The sequence below is a fragment of the Theobroma cacao genome, chromosome 8 (assembly GCF_000208745.1).
Source record: "Theobroma cacao cultivar B97-61/B2 chromosome 8, Criollo_cocoa_genome_V2, whole genome shotgun sequence".
Classification (NCBI taxonomy): Eukaryota; Viridiplantae; Streptophyta; class Magnoliopsida; order Malvales; family Malvaceae; genus Theobroma; species Theobroma cacao.
The window spans coordinates 15,330,432-15,354,580 of record NC_030857.1 but is presented as its reverse complement, the minus strand read 5'-3'; the positions used below and the strand labels follow the sequence as shown (position 1 = coordinate 15,354,580).

The 24,149-nt window shown below is 32.6% G+C and overlaps 1 protein-coding gene across 1 annotated transcript; it reads left to right on the top strand.

The window, feature by feature from the left end:
• LOC18592903 (bifunctional aspartokinase/homoserine dehydrogenase 1, chloroplastic) lies at window positions 3,649-23,930 on the top strand. The gene is made up of 18 exons (XM_018126082.1): window positions 3,649-3,957; window positions 5,253-5,320; window positions 8,284-8,658; window positions 10,785-10,873; window positions 10,971-11,274; window positions 13,306-13,358; window positions 13,447-13,658; window positions 13,764-13,851; window positions 13,930-14,043; window positions 15,114-15,212; window positions 15,335-15,529; window positions 16,175-16,257; window positions 17,421-17,646; window positions 20,408-20,553; window positions 20,644-20,779; window positions 22,114-22,197; window positions 22,282-22,374; window positions 23,290-23,930. The coding sequence occupies exons 1-18, from the start codon at window positions 3,803-3,805 to the stop codon at window positions 23,533-23,535; spliced, it is 2,766 nt and encodes a 921-aa protein (XP_017981571.1). The 5' UTR covers window positions 3,649-3,802; the 3' UTR covers window positions 23,536-23,930.

Genomic DNA, 24,149 nt, shown 5'->3' with positions numbered 1-24,149 from the left:
ATTTAGAAAATTGCTAAAACCTTATATTATTTTTCTTTTTTACCAATATCATTTTTAACATAAAAAAAATTGATGGAAATAGTCTGACACTTTGAAATATCAAAGTAGGGAAATGATTACAACCAGTAGTTGTAATTAATGGCGTGGCGGTTGATGTAAATAACATTAGCTGACAGGGTCAAATACGCAACCCAAGGGACAAGGGAAGTCGACCAATAAATAAGCTCCTTTGGTGTTTGGCATGGCCGGCAGTTTTACGTAACCAGGTTGCCCTTTTAGGTATTAAAGGTCTGACCTAGGACACAGGACCAAAAAAGTAATTGACTCGGTCCATAAGAAACGCAAAAAGGGGATTTTGTGCCTGTTCACGCCTTGCTTCATTGCTTCACTGTCAAGATTATTGAAGTAAGCTACTAAACAGGGGCAGTAACCCTATTTGAGTAGGCATGAAGATATATAGTTCAATAATAAGAAAAATTAAAACAATAATAATAAAATATACTAATATTTTTAAATTTTAACTATAATTTTCGGTAAGGTCATTAGTTTTAATATAGATAATAATAATAATAATTCATCTCAAACGTGATAACCGTGAAATGTTTAAAACATTATATTTTCTTCCTCTAATTTTTTTTTAAATCTCTTTATTATATTTCTTGTCAGACGGTTACCTCAGTTTGGTCACGAAGTGCCAAATCTGACCATATTGTGCTCCCTTGATTAGGAAGCGTCAAATTTGGTGCTCTCTTGATCAAGATTAAGAATTAGAGAGCTTTTTTCAAAAGAAAGAAGAAAATAAAAAATAAGAAATATAGTTTAAATAGTAATAATTTTTAAAATTAATGAAAGATGAAATTATTTTAAAAAAATTATCATGTCATTAAACTAATAAAAATATTGATGATTGATTAACGGAGTTTATGTGTTCAATAAAAATATTTTTTTTAAACGAATCATTCATTTTGAAATTTTATAAATTCGAGTGCATTTATGATCAAAGGTTGAGAATCTCAATATATTTTATCCAAAAAAATAGATCAACTTTTATATAAATTGTCCCACAATTCAACTTTTGCATTTTTTTCATTTACTGTCCACATCATCCACCTAACACATTAACTATCACGATTTTATCTTATAAAAAATATCTCATAATAAAAAAATAACATGATATTTAAATACTTAATTTTATTCTTATACACAATTAATACGAGATTCACATTTCCCTTTTAAAATTGCCCAACACTTAAAAATATACTAACATATTTGTTGACCCCAAGTCGAACATTTGTTTCTAATACCAACTAGACTGCATATTGGCCTCTTTATACTTATTTTGTTTTTTTATATAATTTTTTTCTTACTTTTTTTCTATACTCTTCACGTGGTTAGAGGATGAAGCTATTTTGAGGCTTCATTTTATGTATGTGATAGACGTATGTTGGACACCATATCTTAAAAATCTAAACTAAAGGGTTCTTAGATCTTCCATATATACACATCATCTTTACACATATCACACTCACATTTGAACTTTAAATATAATAAATTTTTAAACATCAAGATTACTTGACTTTATCACATAAAGTTTGATTACCTTATATTCGAGTTTGAAATCAAATCAGGTAAAAAATTTATTACTTGTAACGAGTCATAGGATACGAGCATCATCCTTTTTTATACTTGATACTCAGAGTCGATCATATTATTTTAATATTTTATATTTTATATCAATAACTATATTCATTTTATATTATAATTGATGAATATTTATTTTTTTAAGATTTATAAATTTATTTATTTATTCATTTTCGACGTGTCAACATTTAGCTGTGAAGACTGGAGCTGGGTTGGGCAAGAAAGTCCCCATTACAGGGTAACCAAAAGCCACTCTTGTACCAAAAACACGTGTGGTTTGTCTTTTTCTAAGCATAATAGCATGTTTGGTTGGGAGCCATTTCCCATTTATTCTCAAGGAAATTTTGGTTTTTTTGTTTAGTTAAAAATAGTTCAAAAAATAGCAATTCCATAAGAATGGTTATTTTTCAAAATCCTTCGAAACCAATGAATAGTTAATACCACCATCTCCCATAGTATTAGCTATTCTATGATTGAATAATAAATTCAAAAATTGATAAAAACAAAAATATCCCTTACAAGTTTGAAAAATTATAACTTCATTTGTATAAAATATTATTTTTCTCTCTCTCCTCTTTCTCTCACTTGATTTCAACTTTTAATAAAATATTAATATTAAATTATAAATAAAATATTAATATTTAAATTATCAATTATTAATAAAATAAAAAATTAATCATAATAATATTTAAATTAAATAAAAATATTAATAATTAAATTATCTATTATTAATATTTTAAATAAATAATCAATTATTAATTTTAAAAAAATAAAATAAAAAAAAATAATTGATCATCATAATATTAAATTAAATAAAATATTAATATTTTAAATTATAATTAATTAAATTATAAATAAATANAAAATAAAATGTCATATAAATAATAAAGGGTGTTTTTGTCTTTTTATTTTCTATTACTTTCTTATTTCAAAATTATTATTACCAACCAAATACTACAATAAATCATAATAATTATTCTTATCCTATTCCCTTTGTCATACCAAATTAAGTAATAACTATTCTATTCTATTCTCACTTCATTCTATTCCCACATAATAATTATTCTATTCCATTCCTGTCTATTTCGCCAACCAAACGTACCATAAAGCTTTTTAAAATCTATGGGACCACTCTATTATATTATTTTGATATGAGATGTTTATTTTTTAAATTAAATTATAAATACATTATTTAGATCAATATATATTTTTTTGAAAAAAGGGTAATTAGATGAAAAAAACTTAATATGATATTGATATATGTTATCTTGTCAATTTAGTTATTTGTTCAATTTTTCCTAAATATATTTTACAAAGAAGTTAATACAATTTAAACACGTAGTACATGGTAATTAAATTCTACTTTTAAAATGATAAAAAAAAGAGAAAAAAGTAAATGAAGTAAAAATGACATAATAAATCAAAAGTGGATAAAGAGATGAAAAATGTTTAATCTAATAAATGCAAATATTAGAATACCTTATAATCAAGTTCGGATGCTTTCAAATAGTAAAACTATTTCAAACTTAATTATAAATAATATTTTCATAACAAAATTTAATTATATATATATATATTATTTTTAGTTTATAAATTCTTCATAATTAATATAATACTTACTAAACTTCATCTATTGTTTAAAATACAATTTTAAACATTATTTTTTTATTAATTAATTATAATTATTATTTAATTTTAATAATATAATAAATTAATTTTAAATTTAAGTTAATAGGATACATATATTTAATGAGTAATGCCTATAACATTAAAGTTTCAAAAATTTAATTTGAGTATTTATAATGTTTGAAAATCTTATTAAATAATAAGACTGAAGTTAAAAGGACTTAAGCATCCCACATGCAAGCCACATGTCACTTTTTGACTGGTATGTCACAACGTTACCACGTTCTCACGTGCACATAAACATCCCCCAGCTTCTCTCAATATTGCCCTGATCAAAGTTGATGCTCCTTTGATAATCGATAGTAGTAGTGAGTATTAGTAACCAAACAGCCGCCAAATAAAGCAGACAACGAACAGAAAAAAGAGAAAAAGAAAAAAACTCTCCTTTTCTGTTTTTCCTTTAATTGTGTCTTTCTTCGTCTGGCATTCACAAAGAGAGAAAAGAGAGAGGTGGATACTACTGGAAGTGAAGCTAATGGCGGCGTTCTCAGCCACGATCTCCGACTCTTCACGCTTCCTCTCTTCCACTTCCTTGCCTCAAGACGCTGCTAAGCCCAAGCGAAAGATCCCTGCTTCTCCTTCTCAATGCCGCCGCTCCTTCTCTCTTCCCAAACCTTTTCCTCTTTCCAGGTTTTTCGTGTTATCCACTTTGTTTTCTTTGCCCGTTTCTACTCGATTGATCTTCCGTTTGGTTCTCAGGAAATGTTTCTTCATGCTGTCCAAAACGAAATTGCTACTGTAGAATGTAGAAGCCATACAGAGTTTGTGGTTATAGTGGAAAGTTTAATGGATATTGTGAAGTCAGTTAAATGCAACCGTATGATTGGTTTTTGACCTGATTTGTAGGGGTTCAAACTTGCTCAATAAATTTAATATCATGAACTAATTTAAGGAACAAAGGATCCAAAGTTTGAGTATCTAATGCTTGAGATATCAGGAAATGTTTCTTAATGCTGTCCAAATGATAGCTTTAACGCATAATTTTTTTTGGCTTTCTTAGCATATTTAAAGAGGTAAAATCAATTTGATTTTTGTTTTTATTTCGAAACTTAGCTTGGATTTCAATGAGATCAGAGTTGGACTGGGGTAGTAGTAGACTCAGGGCTAGATTGCTGTTCCTTCAAAATTTACGCTCTTTTTGGTTGTTATTATAAGCAGAAAAAAAAAAAGAAAAAAAAGAAGATAAATGTGTAAATAAACAGAATGCATGATTCTAGTTTAAACAATATGGATCAATTATGTTCTACATGTTTTAAATTTTTACCGTACCTATTTGCTCATTTCAATTGTATATGATGATTATGCTTTTACTTTTTAGCAACTTTTAAAGAAGTAAAAAGCAATTAACAAACAGCTACTAGTAAAAGTAACAACCGAATATATCCTTTGAGTTTGAGCAATCTCCGCAAAGAAAAAACCATTTCCATCTGCAGAACTTACATAATTGACAATCTGCATTATTTCTATCCTCCTTCAATATCTTCGCCAAATTGAAATGATCCCTTAACAATAACTACCTCTAATCAAGCATGTCAAAATTCTAATTAAATAAACATATCCTACTTCATAAAATGTTATGGAGTCCCTATAGCTCTACTTTCTTCTGTTCCTTTTTTAGCCATATCACCACGTCCTATATTTAAGGCAATTGATGAGCTGAGTGCTCAAATATGTATCCTCACCAGAGACTTAAACCATATCACCACTTCATAGATTAATGGTTTCTTGAACGTGTGCACCCTTGTTTGTTTTTCCCACCAAAAGATCAATCTAAACACTTTGGTAGGTCAACTGATGAAGGATCTGGGTATTTTTTCTGGCCTTGTCTACAAGTAAACGGTCCTTTGATATTCCAATTGGCTTTTCTTTTACTTTCAGTATTTAAATTAGACACTAAAGAGTTTATCTTGTTTTCTATATTCCAGCTTAAGTATTGTTTCTCAGCGGGGAAGAGGGAAGTCATTAAATATCTGTGTCCAGGCATCAGTAGCAGGTTTGTTTTATATTCTTTCTATTTGTTGTGCCATTTATTTATGCTCTGTTTATGATTTTATTATTAATATTTCCACATCAGACAAAGCATTGTCATTAAAGAATAGAATCCCCAGATTATACAAAGCAGTATTCCCAAAATAGAATCCCACATATGACAAAACATGTTAATAAAATGGGTTAGATATGCATGGTTTCATCTTGTTCCTTTTAGTTAAACATTTGGGATAGTTGATTGTTTAACACTGTAATAATGAGAGGAGGGCATTAGGACCACTTTTTGTTTTACTCTTTAATGTTTTCATAATTTTAATATTTTTTTTTCTTTCAGTTAGTTCCTTGATTCTAGTTGACCTTCATGTTCTAGGGCCACATTGTTTTTTGTACTTGCATTGAAGGGAGAATGTTAAATAAAAATTTGAAGTCCACATCAGTCTTATTACTTGTTTGAAATGGTTGAATCACTCCCTTACATTTATTTGTAAACTTAACCTTTGTACTTTCTGATTTGTTCTTTTTTGGTCAATTCAATTTGGTTTAATTCAATCAAGTAAAACTGTTAACTTCACTGATATCTCTTCTTTTCCTTAATTAATTGTTGATGTGACAAAAATTAGGTTGAATTGGCAGTAACATTGTAATAAACAGAATAAAAAGATACAATTACTGCCCCTTGTCTTTTACTTTTCTTCATTTTTTCTCTAGATCTAATACCAATCCAATTTTGTCTTTCAATTTTCTTAGCATAATTCTGCATCAACATAGTGCCATCTATACCTGAGATTCCCCTTCTGTTTGTTAAACTACTCAATCAAACTATACACATTCCCCCAACAACTACAGAATGGACTTCCTCTGTAAAGGCCAGACCTTTTGTCAAATTTCATTGACGGGCATCCAACTCAAATCCAAATGGCAATAGGTATATCCCATATTTGGTTAACGTGATTTTATATAGTGACATGTTCTTCACATATAGAGATATGATTTTTTTCATATGACATGGAGCTTTACATGTAGTCAAAAAAAGCCTATCATGGAGGAACCACAAATAGGGAGCTAGGCCAACTCTGACACTATGTCATATTTTGTAATGTGCATCCAATCTAAAACCAATTGGTAATAGTTGGAGAGGTCTCTCTTATATTGAAGGTTATTGGTTATTTAAAATGTAATCAATATGGGGTATATTTTTATAACTGCTTAACAATTCTATCTCCACAAGTGTCACTCAAATTTACATATTACAGTCTTTTTACATGTTTTTACTTACGAATTTTGGTACTCATCTTCACATCTTCACTCTTGCTGTAAGTTTTTGTGTTGTTCTTACTAGTGACTAGATTGATGATTGTGCCATTGCTGTGTAGGTATAGTTATTGGAGAAAAGGCCCTTTTCTTTTGGATTTTATGTGTTCTGATAACTTGTGTTATATACGTGTGTGTATGTATACATGGTTATTGAATCTCTTCATTCATTGATTTAGAAGATGGGCTCTACCAAAATCAGTATCTAAATTTTAATCAGTTGATCAGTTGTTTACTACTATCCATGAGTTCACAGCACCCAGCTTCCATTTTTTTTTTTGGTTGCTTTGCATTGGTCCTAGGTGTAGATTTAGTGGGTATAATTTTTGTAAGAGAGAGACCTGGATCTGGTTTTGGATAACAAAACAGAATGAGTAAAAACAAGGAAAAAGATAAAGAAAAAAGTAAAGCAAAGGATAGTGGTTTTATTAGTTTTTTAATTTAAGGTTTAATTATACATTTTGTACCCGAACGATAGTGAAGTTGTCGATTTGATATCTGAAGAAAAAAATTTGCAATTAAGTATTCCAACCTTCATTTTGTTAAGCATATTGCTCTTTTGAATGGGTGACTAGTCTAAAAACACACAATTAGAATGTGCCATGTGTCTAGAAAAACACACCTTGCCATTTTTATTTTATTTTTTATAATTTTTAATTTTTAACTTAAAAAAAGGACAAAGAATTGAGAAAAAGTAAAAATAAATAAAAAGAAAAAATAAAAAAATTGACAAAATGAGAGGGAAATTGGGGAGGAGGGAAAAAGAGGAAGGGAAAAGAAAGCGAGAGAAGGGAAGTGGGGCTGGCCCACGGTCGGGCTGGCTTGAGGCAGATTGGAACTGGTCTGCCTTGGGCCAAGTAGATTTCACCGATCTGGCTGGAGTAAGCCAAATTGGCATGATCTGCCTTGGGCTGGCCCTCCCCCCCTTTCTCTCTCCTTGTTTACCCTCTTTCCCTCTCTTTCCTCTTTCTACCCCATGTTTTCACTCTCCTCCAGATTTTTTTAAAAAATTCTTTTTCTAATTTTTTGAATTTTTTATTTACCATATTTTTATTTTTTAATTCCAAAAATTTCTTTTTTTTAAAAAAAAAGAAAATGATGTGTTGTTTTAGACACGTATCGCATAATTATTGGTTGTGTTTGGACACATCACACGGTGTAAATTGATGAACAAAAGCATAGTTCGAGTACTTAATTGATATATTTTTATTCTTCAAGTACCAAATCAATAATTTCACTATAATTCAAGTACTAAATGTGTACATAACCCTTAATTTAATTTTTCTAATATTGTTGCCATGTCAGCTCAATTTTTGTCATGTCATCACCTTAGTGAAATAAAAGGGGCAGAATCAGTCGTTATACATTGACACTACTAAAAATTTTACTCAATTCAACTCAAATTGAAAGTTTGGAGACTAAATTTTCACAAATGAAAGTACATGGATTGATTTTAATGTTATTTTGAGCTTGTGGAATGGCTAACTCTGGACTTTAACCAATAGAAAATATCTGCTCTGAAATGCATTGTAACTAAGATCCGCTAGATATACATGATTAGGTACATTTCCTGTTAGCATAATCATGATATGTTATTCAGTACTGGTAAATTACATTTAAAATACATTTTCATCCTATTTTCCCTCTCATTTGCAGATATCTCAGTGGAGAAATCGATGGATACAGTTCATCTTCGCAAGGGAGACATCTGGGCTGTTCATAAGTTTGGTGGCACTTGTGTTGGGACCTCCCAAAGGATCAAGAATGTCGCAGATATAATTGTTAGTGATGATTCAGAAAGAAAGTTGGTAGTTGTGTCAGCCATGTCTAAGGTGACAGATATGATGTATGACCTTATCAACAAGGCACAATCTCGAGATGATTCCTACATCTCTGCATTGGATGCTGTCTTAGAAAAACATCAATCAACGGCACTTGATTTGCTTGATGGAGATGATCTTGCTACTTTCTTATCTCAATTGCATCATGACGTTAATAACCTCAAAGCGATGCTTCGTGCGATATATATAGGTAATAAAATTCTGTGTGTGTGTGTGTTTTTCCATTCATTACACTTATAAAATTAGATGGGTTGTGGATAAGAGCATGTTTATATGTATGCTTATGCAATTTTGTGTAAGCAAGGGTAGAGTTCTTAATGGCGGGCAAAAGTGTGTTTTTATATAATTTGGTAAAATGTTTTTCTTGGCAGGAATCTGACTAATCTGTTATATCTCATAAGAAAAAAAGTAATTGGTTAAATGAATTGTTATTTGTTTGTTTCTTTGTATATAGGAATTAGAAGCCACTAGTGTGATTGGTACCTGCTCAATCTATCTACCAACCAGTTGAAGTTTTATTTTGTAGTTTTACCGAGTGCATTTGCAGTATTGTTGTCTGATTTTTTTTTTTTGGATAAAAACCCCCACCTCCCTAAGTTTTAATCGAGATTCCAAGTAGGTCCATTAGTTTTCAAAATGGACACTCTGTCTCAAAAAAATATCTTCTGGACACATATGTCAAGTTATTTGTCAATCATTAATGTTTCCGTCAGTTTGATGACGTGACAATATTAAAAAGACAAATTTACCTTTTATTAATTTTAAAAATTACTATTTATAATTTTATCAATTTTTTATTAATTTTTTATTAATTTTAAAAAAAGGCTCCCCGTCAGACTCCCTGGGGGAGCCCGATTGGGGCTCCCAAGGGAGCACTAGATCTGGTGCTCTCCAACGAAGTGCTGGGTGGTAGGCTAGTGCAAGGGACGCTGCTGGCCAACCTGAGAGAAAAAAAACAATGGAAAAACAAAAAATGGGGATTTTAGACATTTCATATTTAATATTAACGCCATTTAGACGTTTGGGATGGAGTGTTCATTTTGAAAATTATTGGACCTCCATGTAATTTTGATCAAAACTTAAGGAGTTGGGGATATTTTACCCTTTTTTGTTGCTTTCCCCCTCCCTCTGCCCCTCTTAACCAGGGGCATATTAATTTACCAGCACTCGATCTAAATGTTCAACCTTTGCTTCAGTAGTTATCCAATTAAATTTTAATTGTATATGTAGAAGAACTCCTTTTCAACATTATTTGCTTTTATCATTTTTTTCATGTTTTTCACCACAATTAATTAGTTATGGGAGAGTTTTGTAAAGAACAGGAAATGCCATATACCAAGGGCTTAAAACATTTTTAAACCAGACTCTCAACATCCCCTTGTCAGTTAATCATATGATTGACCTTGATCTTATGTTTCACCTTAAACATCAAGCTTCTAACGTTCATGATACTTGAGATTCGTGTCCTTTCAGAGAGTTAACCTTGTTTTCCTGTCTAATCTCTGCTTCACTTTATAAAATATTTGATTCCATGGTTTGAGTAATACCCTTCTTTGAGATTCTTTGAACAACATGTTGTGCAAATGGGTGGTATAATTGGGTTCTAGCATCTTCATTTCTATGTCAGTTCTTGGGCTGGTGTTTTTCTATGCAAAGTTATTAATGGAGCAGCTTTGATTACGTGAACCTTAATTCTAATTTTCACTTTTTTACCCCCAAGAGTTTTTACTTTAAGCTATTTAGCACTTACATGTTTCTGCAAATGATTGTATGAAATTCACTTTACGTATTTGATTAGAAAAACAAATGAACTTGTTTGAAATTGTTGGTTTTAATGTAATTGGGCCAATAACTTTTGTCACTAAAAGTTTCTCAGTTTTGACTTTTCATTTTGCTTTAAGTGTTTCAACTTTTATTCTATTCAGACATTAACATTTGGCTCTTTGTCGCATCTCAACTCAGATAAGTCTTATTAGTTGTCACTGCTTTCTAGGAGAGGAAGATGAAAAGATGTATTGCCTTTCGTTGTTGTGATGTTTTTATTAAGTTGTCTGTCCTTTCCCTAGCTAAGTTCCTGGGCTTAATTAGTCAAAGAATACCATATTCTTGTGTTAAGGTCATCTTCAAGTCTTGAGTTCTAGATTTTAATTGTTGTTTAATCATTTCTATTCAAGTTTTCCGTTACTAATAGTTTGACCTCTTGACATGCTTTCGGTATTTTGTTTGTTTCTCCTGATATAGTATGATTAGTAATAATTTTTAAAGGAGTATTTCTTGTTATGTAAACTTACATCCTTAACTTTTTCCCCTTTTCAGCTGGTCATGCGACGGAATCTTTCTCAGATTTTGTTGTTGGACATGGGGAGTTATGGTCTGCTCAGATGTTATCATTTGTTGTTAAAAAGGTATGGTGGGTTTTTGATCAATACCACAAACAAGTGTAAGCCAATTGTAATCTTTCAGGAGATTATTTGATGTATTATGAAATGCATTTTGGTACAGAATGGGCTGGATAGTAAATGGATGGATACAAGGCAGGTCCTTATTGTAAATCCCACCAGCTCTAATCAGGTTGATCCTGATTTCTTAGAATCCGAAAGAAGACTTGAAAAATGGTTCTCTCAGAATCCATCTAACATAATAATCGCAACCGGTTTCATAGCCAGTACACCTCAGAATATTCCTACAACTTTGAAGAGGGATGGAAGTGACTTCTCTGCAGCTATAATGGGTGCTCTTTTTAGGGCTCGCCAAGTCACAATTTGGACAGATGTTGATGGTGTGTATAGTGCAGACCCCCGAAAAGGTAGGCTCTTGGCCATACATGTAGACACAATGCATTCATATCATTAACGCCCATTTTTGGCATTGTCTTTAGAGAGGTTTAGATCTCATAAGTTTTTAATGTGGTTTGTTGTTCTCTACATTAATGTTTTCTTTGTTTTTTCCCACTTACGAAATACTCTAATCTATACTCTATAATAAAAGGTGCTTGAGGTACTCAGCATTGTTGTGCCTTGTGCCATTCTGCTTTATTTTGTAACTTTGTTTTGACCTTTTTATTTTTCTTTCCTTTTAAAAGGAAAACCCTCAAAACTCAAAAGTTCTCTAATTCCTATACTCAGCTTGGATTCTCCTCATACATCCTCGTCAGTTCTCATATCTCCCTGCTCATTTACGTGCCACAAGCAACCACACTTTCTACTTTTCTACTTTCATAAATTTCAAAGCTCCAACCACTGGTCCTATTGCCTTATCTTCTCTGCTAAATCCCCTAAGTTTTTGGATCTTGTCCCCAAGACAAACTACTTCCTTTCTGTTGGCTGTTTCCTTCTTAAAATTGAAGGAATCCATGCCGTAACTGTTAAAATCTTTGAAACCTAAAGTCAAATTCTCATACACCAACCAAAAACTTTAAAGGTCTTTAAAATTTTCACAAAATATCTGTAAACATTCCCCAAAACCAATGCCTGTCCAGTCCAAAGTATAGGTTACACACAGTACCAACAAAACAACCTCATCTTGAATTGCATTTGCAATCATCAAGTTCCGCATTCTACAACCCCTAATAAAGTTTTAAAAAAAAGGTTGAAAACTGTAAATTTATGTATGCAAGGAGTAAAGAGGAGATAAAATCTGTTATAAACACAAATGAGGAGATAAAAGATTTAAATTCAAACAGAGAGCAAGCCATGATAGTTGCTAACATTTATAGAGAAAACAAGGATTCAGAACTAATGAGAGAAATTATGAAAGAAGAAAAAAGTAGCCAAACACAGATCTGAGCCTTGATAGGAAGGGGAGAATTCTAAAAAGTGGAGATGGATTGGGGGTAAAATCAACTAAGGGAAGAGAGAAAGTCAGGTTTAAAGAGTAAGAGGAGAAGAGGAAGATAAGGTAAAAGGACCATATGGAGGGAAAGAAAAAGAAGAATGGCTGGGCAAGGGTGAGCTGGAGAAGAAGATGAGGGAGGAGCAAGTGAGAGATAGCCAAGAGTGTCTTGAGACTAGAAAGGTTAAAGTGAATGAATAAAGTAAAGGAATAAAATGAAAAAGAGATAATAAGAAATCAAATGGATAATGTGTGCAATACCCATGTTGAGAGAAAATGGATTTGGATGCCCTATGAGAAAAGAACAAGGAACAAACTGAGAATGAATATAAAGGAGAAAATGGGGATCATAAGAAAAAGAGAAGAATTGAAATAAAATTTCACAGTGGGAAAAATGGCTAGTAAAGGACCAAAATAAAAAATGAAAAAGAACTGCAAAGATCTATGCCTTAAGCTATAACTAAAGTATTATAGTGATAAATAAGACATGAATGGATTTTGCTTGTCAAAGGATAAATGAATTGTTTAAAGGGAGGGATTTAACAGCCTGGTTATTTTTTGGGGTTATTTCTTGCATTTTGGACTGGTAATTGTCAAAAATAACTCCAAAAACCACTCTAAAATGAAAAAAATAACCCCAAAATCAACCCACAAACCCAAAAGTTTTAGCCATGTCATCACATACATCAACATATTTAGACATGTCATTCTGCCAGCTGGCATTTAACAGTTAATTTGCCAAAACATAGATAAAAAGACTTTTAGTTATAGCATTATAAGTTTGGGAACAGATAAGTGACAGTTTGAACTGTTGGGACCAATATGATATATGACCCAATCTTAGGGGACCATAGGTGCTATTTACTATCTAAACTTTGATGAAAAAGAGGCTAGCACATGCTGCCTAAACTAGTGTTGTTGAGGATTCCTTCTTAAAATATTTTTCCTTTAAAGAAAATATAAATGTGAGGTTTGACTGTAATGTTAAAGAAAACTCTTCTTGCAGTTAGTGAAGCTGTGATATTAAGGACGTTGTCTTATCAAGAGGCATGGGAAATGGTAGGCTTCACTGCTCCTTTTATACCTGTAAAAGTTGCTTAAAGTTGCTACATAGATGTTTCTAAGGTAAGTTAATGTGACCATGCAGTCATATTTTGGGGCAAATGTTTTGCATCCTCGCACCATCATACCTGTGATGCGATATAATATTCCAATTATAATAAGGAATATTTTCAATCTCTCTGCACCTGGGACAATGATCTGCCATATTGAGACTGAAGGCGAAGATGGTCAGAGGCTAGAATCTCCAGTCAAAGGGTTTGCAACAATAGATAATTTGGCATTAGTAAATGTTGAGGGGTAAGTTTTCTGCTATGATTTTAGCTGCATGTATTTGGTCATGTTCTGCTGTATTTTTTCAACTTCATCATATTGATGCTGTATCTTTTCATTTTCTTTTGTTAGAACTGGAATGGCTGGTGTTCCAGGTACAGCTAGTGCAATTTTTGGTGCTGTGAAAGATGTGGGAGCTAATGTCATTATGATATCCCAGGTTCCTACATTCTCTGATTTCAGTTATTGCTGTTTTTCTATGTTAATATAGAATGCTCATTTCTGAAACTTGATGCAGGCTAGTAGCGAGCATTCTGTCTGTTTTGCTGTGCCTGAGAAGGAAGTAAAAGCAGTTGCTGAGGCTTTGCAGTCTAGATTCCGTCAAGCTTTGGATGCTGGACGTCTTTCTCAGGTGCTTTTCTTAGTTATCTGACCATTGCAATATGGTTATACCATCAGTGCTTCTGGATTTATTCGAGCTACACTTTTAATGATCCAAGAAAACTTTGAGTACCTAACTTTATGGGGCCTTTGTTCCCTTGCATCAATAGAGATGACATAGAGAAGGGACTGATTACTTCTTTTAAGCTTGAAAACTGTCTCATAAAAGTTAGCTATCCATTATTACGAATTACCAAAAGAAATAAGTAAAATTTGGACAAGTGTTAAACATAAGGAAAACCATTAACTCCCATATTTCGTTCTTTCCTATTTTTCTAGTATAAGCCAATACCTGTCTTAAGTTTGTTACAATCTTTTCAAAATCAGCTTAACATTTTCCTAATCTAGGTTTCTGATTTTAATGTGGTTTGCGTTTGGCATCCATCCATTGACGACAATTGGTCTAATTACCAGAGAACGGTGTGATAAGCCACATCACTGTGAAATCAATTGGGTTTATCTAGATCTTGGGACTCTTGCCTCATAATTTCGAAGTAATGGAAATTAAAAAATCCATACTGGTTCGAACCTCAGATAGTAGGTTGATTCAAAACCATGCATAACAAAAAGTGTATTTGACATCTTGCTAATATTTCTGCATAAACGACATTGTTGTTTGGGGCTGTGGGCATTATCTAGCATGCTGGTTGCAGCATCAGGCTTGATTGTACGGTACCAACAGATTTTTACGCAGGTGTTGTGCCAACAGTAGTAAGGATAAGTTAAGAGTATTTGAGTGCTTGTTCCATATCCCTTGTCTTTTTCAAGTATTAATTGCCTGTGAATTTAGTTTCCAGTGCATGCACAGATAAAATTGCTAACCTATATTATCTATGTTGTCATCATGGGTTGAATTCTGCTTAGTGTGTTTTGTCAGCTTAAAATATGTTTTAGTTACAATTTTTTATGGAAGGAGTGGTTGAGTTTTTTTTTTTTTAATTATTTCTTTTTTGTCATTATGGCGGTCATATATTATCAATTTATATTTTTGCTTACTTTAGCAAGGTCCTATTTGTCTACTTAATTAGCAGTCCTTTGCAGGTTGAAGTCATTCCTAACTGTAGCATATTAGCAGCAGTTGGCCAGAAAATGGCGAGCACTCCTGGAGTCAGTGCTACTCTTTTCAATGCTCTGGCAAAGGTAGAAAGTTCCATTTATCGATTCAAACTAGTATTTTGTTTCTCTTTGTTTATATACTTTTAACTTTAAACTGACTATATTCTTATTATTCCTCATTTTCCCCTTCCCAAATCACAATACAGGCTAATATTAATGTTCGTGCGATAGCTCAAGGTTGTTCTGAGTATAACATCACAGTAGTTGTCAAGCGTGAAGATTGCATAAGGGCTTTAAGAGCTGTGCATTCAAGGTTTTATCTTTCAAGGACAACCATAGCAATGGGGATTATTGGACCTGGATTGATTGGTGGGACATTACTTGACCAGTTGAGGGATCAGGTGCAGTATCGGAGACAGTATTATTGTCATTTTGCTGTTTCTAACAAATGATGATATTTAAACATGCAATAATTTTTTTACTCATTGCTTTTCTCTTATAAACACATTTCACAAGTAAATTCAAAATAACAGTAAAATATGCCAGTCATTTTTGTACTTGGTAATTGTATTACATATGTCCATAGAGACTAGTCTTTTGTATTTACCCTTGCAAATATCTTTATGAGTGATCAATCATTTTGGAAATTAGTGATGTAAGTGAGTTGAGTCGCTCACAAGGTACTCCAATTTGATGCTTGTACTTGACTTGGCCGCGATCGGCTTTGAGTAATTGGAGTAGCTAGAACATAGAGTCAAGCTCAAGTATGGGAAATGAAACTCAATGGAGCTTAAGTTGAGTGAAGTTAGTATTTCACTAGGCCAACTCGACTTGACCCTTACTGGAAGTATTTATATTGGTATGCAGTTTGTCTACTTTCAGATGTGTCCATGCAAAAGTCAGCATTCCTCTTGAACAGCACGATTTAGTCATTTGACCTAGGTAGCCTGGGTTAGCTCTGGAGGCAGCAGTATTGACTAGGGGTGAAATGTTGCTCAATTGTTATCTTATTGAACCTGAACAAATGTTTAAATTGTTTTGTACAGGCAGCGGTTCTTAAGGAAGAGTTTAACATTGATTTGCGTGTTATGGGGATTACTGGTTCAATGACAATGCTTTTAAGTGAAGTGTAAGTCTTCATCATTGATAGAAATAGTCCTACTGACAAGATATCATGTATTGGAAAAAATATTTAAGATAAAGCTAGCTTGTTCGCTCTTCTTGTTGAGAAAAGAAAATTTTTAAAATATAATAAAGTTTAGTATTGTTATAACCATCATATAAAAGCTTATGGGTAATCAATGTCTTTCTGTTCTTTGAGTCTGTGTGAAAAAAATGATTTCCACTAAATGTTATGGAATCGTTTCTATTCCATAGATTTAAAGCATATCAAGTTATTGATGGAAATGAATTATACAAATTTTTTGAATTCATTTATTCCAAACACATTCTTTAGTGTGAGTTGGTTGTTAAATTCTAACAGAAGTCGTTTCTTTCAATATAATGCTAAACTTTTTAAAAGCCCATGTATCTTTAGTCTTATCTATTTGCACTGTGATGAGAGATTATATGTCACCTTTGACCTATAGCTGTTGGTATGGCTTGTGATGAATTAGTCCTTTAAATATTTCTTCTCTATGAATATGCAGAGAGTTCTTGGAAGCTTAGAGAAAGCCTAAAATTAACCATTTAGTTTGACATATCTGTGCACTACTGTTTAGAGTTTCTACTTTCTATTGCTTCAATGAACTTTCAAGGTGATTAATTATTTGCTTCTTGTGTTACTCATTTTATTAGTTTACAGAATACTATTCAGTTTTCAATCTTCTCAGCCTTCCAACTTTTTTTTTCTTCCTTTTGAATCTTCTTCTTCTTTTACTTTTTTTTTTAAATTTATTTTAATTCCCTCATTTGTATCACAAACAATATTATACCTTCTTTTACGTGTAGTTGTCTACAATATCATGAATCTACATTTCATAGTTACATGGCCCTTGTCGTTGTTTTTTTATTTTCTGGATTGCAATTTGTATTTTAATTTCTTTTCTCTCAATCATGTGCTTCACAGCATAAATCTTCTTCTTATTGTTGTTTTAATTTAGAGGTCTTTCCACTGTGTGTCCTTTGTCAAACTCACTGTTTCTCAATCAATTTGAAAGCTGGTACTTGATGATGAATTGTTTTTTATAATTTATAAGTTTTTGTTTTATAATTTCCTGCCTTTGTTTTCAATTATCTCCAGTTCTGAATCAAATCATCATGTCTGAGTGACTCATTCATCTCTTGTTATAGAGGAATTGACTTGTCAAGATGGAGAGAACTTCTGAAGGAGAAAGGACAAGTTGCTGATTTAGAAAAATTTGCTCAACATGTGCATGGAAATCATTTTATTCCAAATACTGTTTTGGTAGATTGTACGGCTGACTCTAACATTGCAAGCTGTTACCATGACTGGTTGTGTAAAGGAATTCATGTGATCACTCCAAACAAAAAGGCCAATTCGGGACCACTTGATAAGGTAAAATTGATTTTGGAACAGTAATTTTTACTAGTAGAACTCGAAAAAGGTCAATCTTGAATTATTCATTGTTATCCTAAATTTATAGATCAACTGCTCCAATCATCCAATAACTCATTAGTGTCTTATATACTAAAAGGATATTTGGATATAATATACACACACACACGCACACATGTTTCGATTATTAGTCATTGATGAATATGTTGGACACATGTGAGGTGAATTGGGTGGACTAGGTTCTTGCATGTTGTATATTGGATGGGGTATATTTGAGGAATTATCTATTCCTTTTAAATTTGTCCTAACAGTGGATGGTATTGAAGAAACAGAAATATATATATATATATGTATATATATATTTATGTTGGTATTAAAGAACAATCAAGGCTTGGCTTAACAATTGTTCCCTCTCTTTAAGAGGAATAAGTTCCAAGGCTCGAATCCAATCCTCATGACTAAAATTAACAATGGAAAAATTCTTCTTCAATTAATTTGTGAAATTGTGTCTCATCCGCTTGTTGCTGATGTCACTCCTTCTTCCTCTCTTTGTTTTTTTTAGAGCTTTCTTCTTCTCCTATTTACAGCTCTCCTTTCCTAATTTTTTTCTGTTTCTTGGGGATCTCTCCGCATTTTTCACACAATCATTGAAACATTAACCATGTTGAACTACTGGAGGGCTAGGTGTTATTGTGGAAATCTGGATTTATAGTTTTCTTTATTGTCAATCGGGAAAGGGTCATCTGGGTTTCAATGTTGACTTGCCACATGTTGGTTATATGGGTTGTTCGTCCCGTTTTTTTTTTTGGGGGGGGGGGGGGGTGCGGGTGGCGTGGGGTTGGGGTTGTTGGGAGTTGGAGCTAACCATCTGGTTAGGTAAGGCGGTGTTAATGGTGGTTGTTGAGATGCTGGTAGTGGAGATGGTGGAGTTTGTTTACTGTTGGTGACATGGCGGAATAAGAGATTCTAGCATGTTCAGAAAATGATTATTGAGCCACAGACTGATCCAAATTAGGGCTTCATTTTTTTTTCCTTTTAGTTCCTAATCCGGGCATATTTGGTGTGATGCAATATTTCTAGAGTGATTGTTGAGCGCTTCATTATGGAAATATTGATGGATTTCATTGGTTTTTGGTATGCCTATCAGTTGTTTAACAAATTGCCTGGTTCTTATGTCTAACTTGTTTTGGTGAAATTTCCATTTATGAGTTCTGTTTGAAGTAGAACTCTATACATTGGTTTTGGAGAGTGCAAATACATTGAAGTTACTGTAGGACAGAAGGGGTTTTTTTATATCATATGAGCCGTAACAACAAACTAACAGTCACCTTAATGGATAGTTGATGATACAATTTATTTGCCTTGCAATTGGAAAAACTCAAGCAGGTTGTGTTTTTTTGAAACTAAATGACTTATGATTAAATATGTGAAAATTTAAAAGGACTTCTATGTAATTAATAACCCTTTACTTTTTGCATGATACTTGGTTCTAGATTGTATGTATGCATATGGAGGTTTACCCTTGGATCAGTGGTGCCACTTAGACAACATCATTTGATGCAAGTACAGCTTCAATGCATGCTTCTTTTCTAGTTAATTTATGTGTTCGTATGTTTTAAGGTTGATTGCTGAGTGATTGAGATTACTTTTTCTTCTCTTCGTCACACTACCATGAAGGAAACTAGAGATGGAATCACCAAGTTTCCAATTAAAAATATATAGTGACTGCTTTGTTGTGCTCAGTATTTGGTCAGTGATGAGCATGTTGAATTTTTCTTGTATTTTGTTTGTTTTATTTATCCTATTTTATGGGTACTTCATTTTGGATGTGGGTTTAGAGAGGTAATTCTTCAAATAAGCAGTAGAGGAAAGGTGAGCTATATAAAAGAAAATCTTCTCTTCTCTAATTGAAGGTGTCAGTCACACTGATAGTGGGATTATTAGTGGCCTGGTTTGTATGTTGAGGAAATCGACTGTCAACATGAAATTTTTCTGGATTCTGTAATAAAAACATGGAATATCAAATCATTGGTATCTTCTAATAATGCTTTCATGAGCTCCACAACCTCCTGCTAATCTATCGAGGAAGTGAGAAAGGTTCATATTTGGAAGTCCTCCAATTGATTTTCATAATTAGACCTCTAAGGTCAGAAACAGGCTTAAATTCCAATTATTTTGGCCAATTGAATGTAATAAGTCTTAGTGAAAATGTCGAATTGATTTTGACTTGCTTGTAGAGTTGGTTTCAATCTGGAATAAAAGATTGTTGCTCGTAAGAGACACATATAATATTTGTAAAGCTAAAATTGGTCTTATTTAAACAAAAGAAAACTTAATCTCAGTTTGCAGGAGAAACGTTCATATATTAAATAATGGGATAGGCTGCAACCACTGTCGATGTTGATGAAAATGCGATGAAAGAAAGTAGCAGGGCAAATCTTTTGATTTTTGTTGTCTGATTTAGCATCTTTCTTATTCTCCTGTGGGATAGAGTTTCTCTGTTTTCTGACTTTTTTGTTTGTTTGTGTGTGTGTGTGTGTGTGTTTTCCCCCTGAATTTGTATGCATACACAATAGCATGGTCTCTAATGACGGCTGCATAAATTAGAAACGGTTATCTTTGTGACTTAGCAAAATTGATTGCATTTTGTTTTTGCTGAACCTTTCTTTCTAGATTGCATATCTGATTACTTTTCTGATTACATTTTGTTTTACTGAACCTGTGTTTCTACTTCGTTGATATGAATTTTGTGTGAACCCAGTACCTAAGGTTGAGAGCTCTTCAGCGGCAATCCTACACACATTACTTCTATGAAGCGACTGTAGGAGCTGGTCTTCCAATTATAAGCACTTTACGTGGTCTCCTTGAAACTGGGGACAGAATATTGCGCATTGAGGGCATTTTCAGGTGAGTCCTGTTTTGAGGAAACTAAAATTTGATCTTTCTCCACATGCATCTTTTGACATATCTCTTCTGCCTTTTTGTTATTTGTTGTAGTGGCACTTTGAGTTATATTTTCAATAACTTCACCGGCACTAGAGCCTTCAGTGAGGTGGTGGCAGAGGCAAAAGAGGCAGGTTATACTGAGCCAGATCCGAGGGATGATCTGTCTGGAACAGATGTTGCAAGAAAGGTAAAAGTGTTCATTTTTTCTTTGTTACTTTAGTTATATAGGTAAAGAAGTCAACAATGTTTTAGAGTATTTTCCTGCATCTTGTCACTTATCAAACTGTGAGTATAGGTGGTAATTGGACAGGCCAGGATGGGTTCAGGTTCAGGTCAGGCCATTTTGGGTCAAGTAAATTTGAGTTATTCCAGATTTTGGTCATGTTGCATTTAGGTCATCTAAGGTTTAGGTCATCTTAGAATCCAATCATCCAGGTTTAAGTTGTTCACTTTTAAAGTCAAATTGGGTTAGATTGAGTGTGTCATTCCGGTTGTATTAAGTTATTCAAAGGTCGCATATCAATTGGGGACACACCTCTAATTTTGATATATTATATCGTAAAGATCAATTAAAAAAATAATCATTCGAAAAAGACCAAAACAAAGTAAATTGAAAGTAATTTACTAATGTAGAATTATTTTTACCCAATATTAACAATTTGCCTTCAAAAAAATCATTATCGATTTTTGATTGATTAATATGTAATATTAATCTTTATTGCACTAATTATTAATATTTAGTTTACTGATCATTAACTAAATTTACCATGAATTATGGTTACGGCATAAAGGGTCAACCTAACTCCAAAATTTAGAAGTGGTATTAATTAGTTTCTTGAATGTTAGAATTTTGTTGGGAGTTAAAGAATGAAAAAAGTATTTGAATATAAATATAAATAATGTTTAATGTATATTTAATTAAAATTATAACTTTTTAACAATAAAATACATGATTATTGTAATAAAAGAGTTACAGAAGAGATTTTATATTTTTAGTTGTTTTTAAAATTATTAGTAGAATAATAGTTAGTGTTATCTTTATTGTTTTTTATCAAATTAATATTTAAAAGAGAAACTTCAAATTATATTCAATTTTAACTTTGGGTTGGATGGGTTCAGTTGTTGCCTTTTTGTGATCAAATCAGGTTGGATCAGATTCAGGTTTGGGTGGGCCTTCTGGGTTTGGTTGAATTTTTCCTGCTTTATCTGAGTTAAGAAGTTGTTCAACAAAGCATCTTTCTAATTGGCACTAGCAGAAGAAATGTAGAGAAAAGTAGACTTCCTTGACCATGGAATTTAGTTTGTCTCAAAATTCTGCTTTCATTCATCATAAATTTTCATCGAGATTTTATTGTTAGCTTAGCATATTACCAGCCAATAGGCGTTAAGTGGAATGATGCCTTCTGATATGAATGAGCATGATGGCTTTCCCTGCCATTTCTTGCATATTATAGTTGCTTCATGTTTATGCACATTGCAGTTGTATGAGATTGGGCTCATAAATTGATTTTCATTCTGTAGGTGATAATTCTTGCCAGAGAATCCGGCTGGAAATTGGAACTTTCTGATATACCTGTTCGAAGTCTGGTTCCAGAACCATTAAGAGTAAGGATTGATTTTCCTATTTTATAAAATAGACTCAAGAAAGCAATCATTAATGTGAGATTTTCTTTTTCTTGCCCTTTGCAGGCTAGTGCATCTACTGAAGAGTTTATGAAGCAATTACCTCAATTTGACAAAGACTTGACCAAGGAGAGACAGAACGCTGAGGAATCTGGGGAAGTGAGTATTCATTTTTTGTTTTGTTTATTTTTTCCTGTATTTCTACTAGTAGAATAACACTGGAACAACCATTTCAACTTTGCCCATAAATGCGGGTAACCTCTGTTTTAAAATGCATTAACTAGGCATGCTTTGAGCTGTGCCTTAATGCAAGGTGACAAGTGAGTTGCCTTTTAAACAATGGTATTTCGAGGATAATATCATTTCATTTTTCAAAGTTAATCAAATATTGCCTGTTTATAAAACAATTGCACCTTTGAATCGCATCGAAAAGCACAAAAATGAAAGTGGTGAGGTATACAAAGCAATTGAGCCTATTTGTCAACTGATTACACAGGCATGGAGCCTGTCGTTATCATTTGCATTAAAATAAATATTTTTTTTTACAAAATCTATTAACCTTTTATGTCTCTATGATCATTAACTTTTTCGAAAATACTTTGAATTTTATTCAAGATAGATATTTACATCTTTTATATTGTTCATGTCATTTATATTTACTATAATTACTAACTGTAGAATTCTGAAATGCTTTCGACTTTCCTCTTGCTTTTGCCTCGTAAGTTTGAAGTCGTAGGTGGTAAATCTACAAAATGAAGGAAGAACGTTATTCCTAAAAAAAGGATGAAACAATTAGGTTTAAAAAGATGTTAAGGACCCTATTATCAAATCCCACTATTCTAAAATGTAATGGAGATGGATGCTTGCATCAGAGAACCTCCCCAAGGTCATTCTAGTAGGAAATTCGTGTTTGCAATCTAACTGATGAACTCTACTAGGATTCTGCTATAAAGTTAATCATGAAAATTGCTGGAGTTTTGAGGATGTAGGATTTGCATATATAAATATATGTACTGTGGTAGAAAGTTTCTCCGTAGGGAATGCCTAAATCCATTTCGAATTATTGTTTGACAGGTCCTGAGATATGTTGGAGTGGTGGATGCTGTTAATCAAGAGGGACGTGTGGAGCTGCGAAGATACAGCAAAGATCACCCATTTGCGCAGCTCTCCGGTTCAGATAACATCATAGCTTTCACAACTACAAGGTACAAGAAGCAGCCACTGATAGTCCGTGGACCAGGTGCAGGTGCCCAAGTAACAGCTGGTGGAATATTCAGTGACATTTTGCGGCTTGCCTCGTATCTTGGTGCACCATCTTAGGGAAACCGATACCTTCCAGACCTCAGTTTCTCGTCTTCATCTTACAGCGGGTGGGACGAGGTAGTGTTTTGAGCTGTAGTTTTAATGTAATCTTATTTGGAGTCTGAATTTGCACATAAGAACATATCTTTTGAAACTGAAATAGTGATAGATTAGTGTTGCTATGTTGTTTTTGGTTGTATCAAGGCACTAAGTTTGTAGAGAATGTGGCCATGCCCTATGAATTGTGGAACTGCAATTCAGTATAAGAGTGAGTATGGCGGCTCCTTTGCCTCTTTTCCTGCCACTTGGGCTAATTCAAGTGGTAAAGGTGAGGTTGAATTTAAGCAGAGATCTCGGATGAGTTGTAGTGCTCTACTCTTCTATTAGAGAATAAAAATTATGTTAATTTTAAATTGATTTTTATTCTGAATTGATAAAAATTACTTAAAAATAGAGTTTGTCTTAAAATTTTCATTTTCATAATTTTTTAAATAATTTCTTTTAATCTCAAGAAATATTTAAAATCTTATATTACTTAATGAAATTCAAATTAGGAATTTATCAAGTATTTAAGATAACAGAAAATATGTTGGTGTACGTGTTTAAGATCCGAAATTAATCATGTTGTGTTT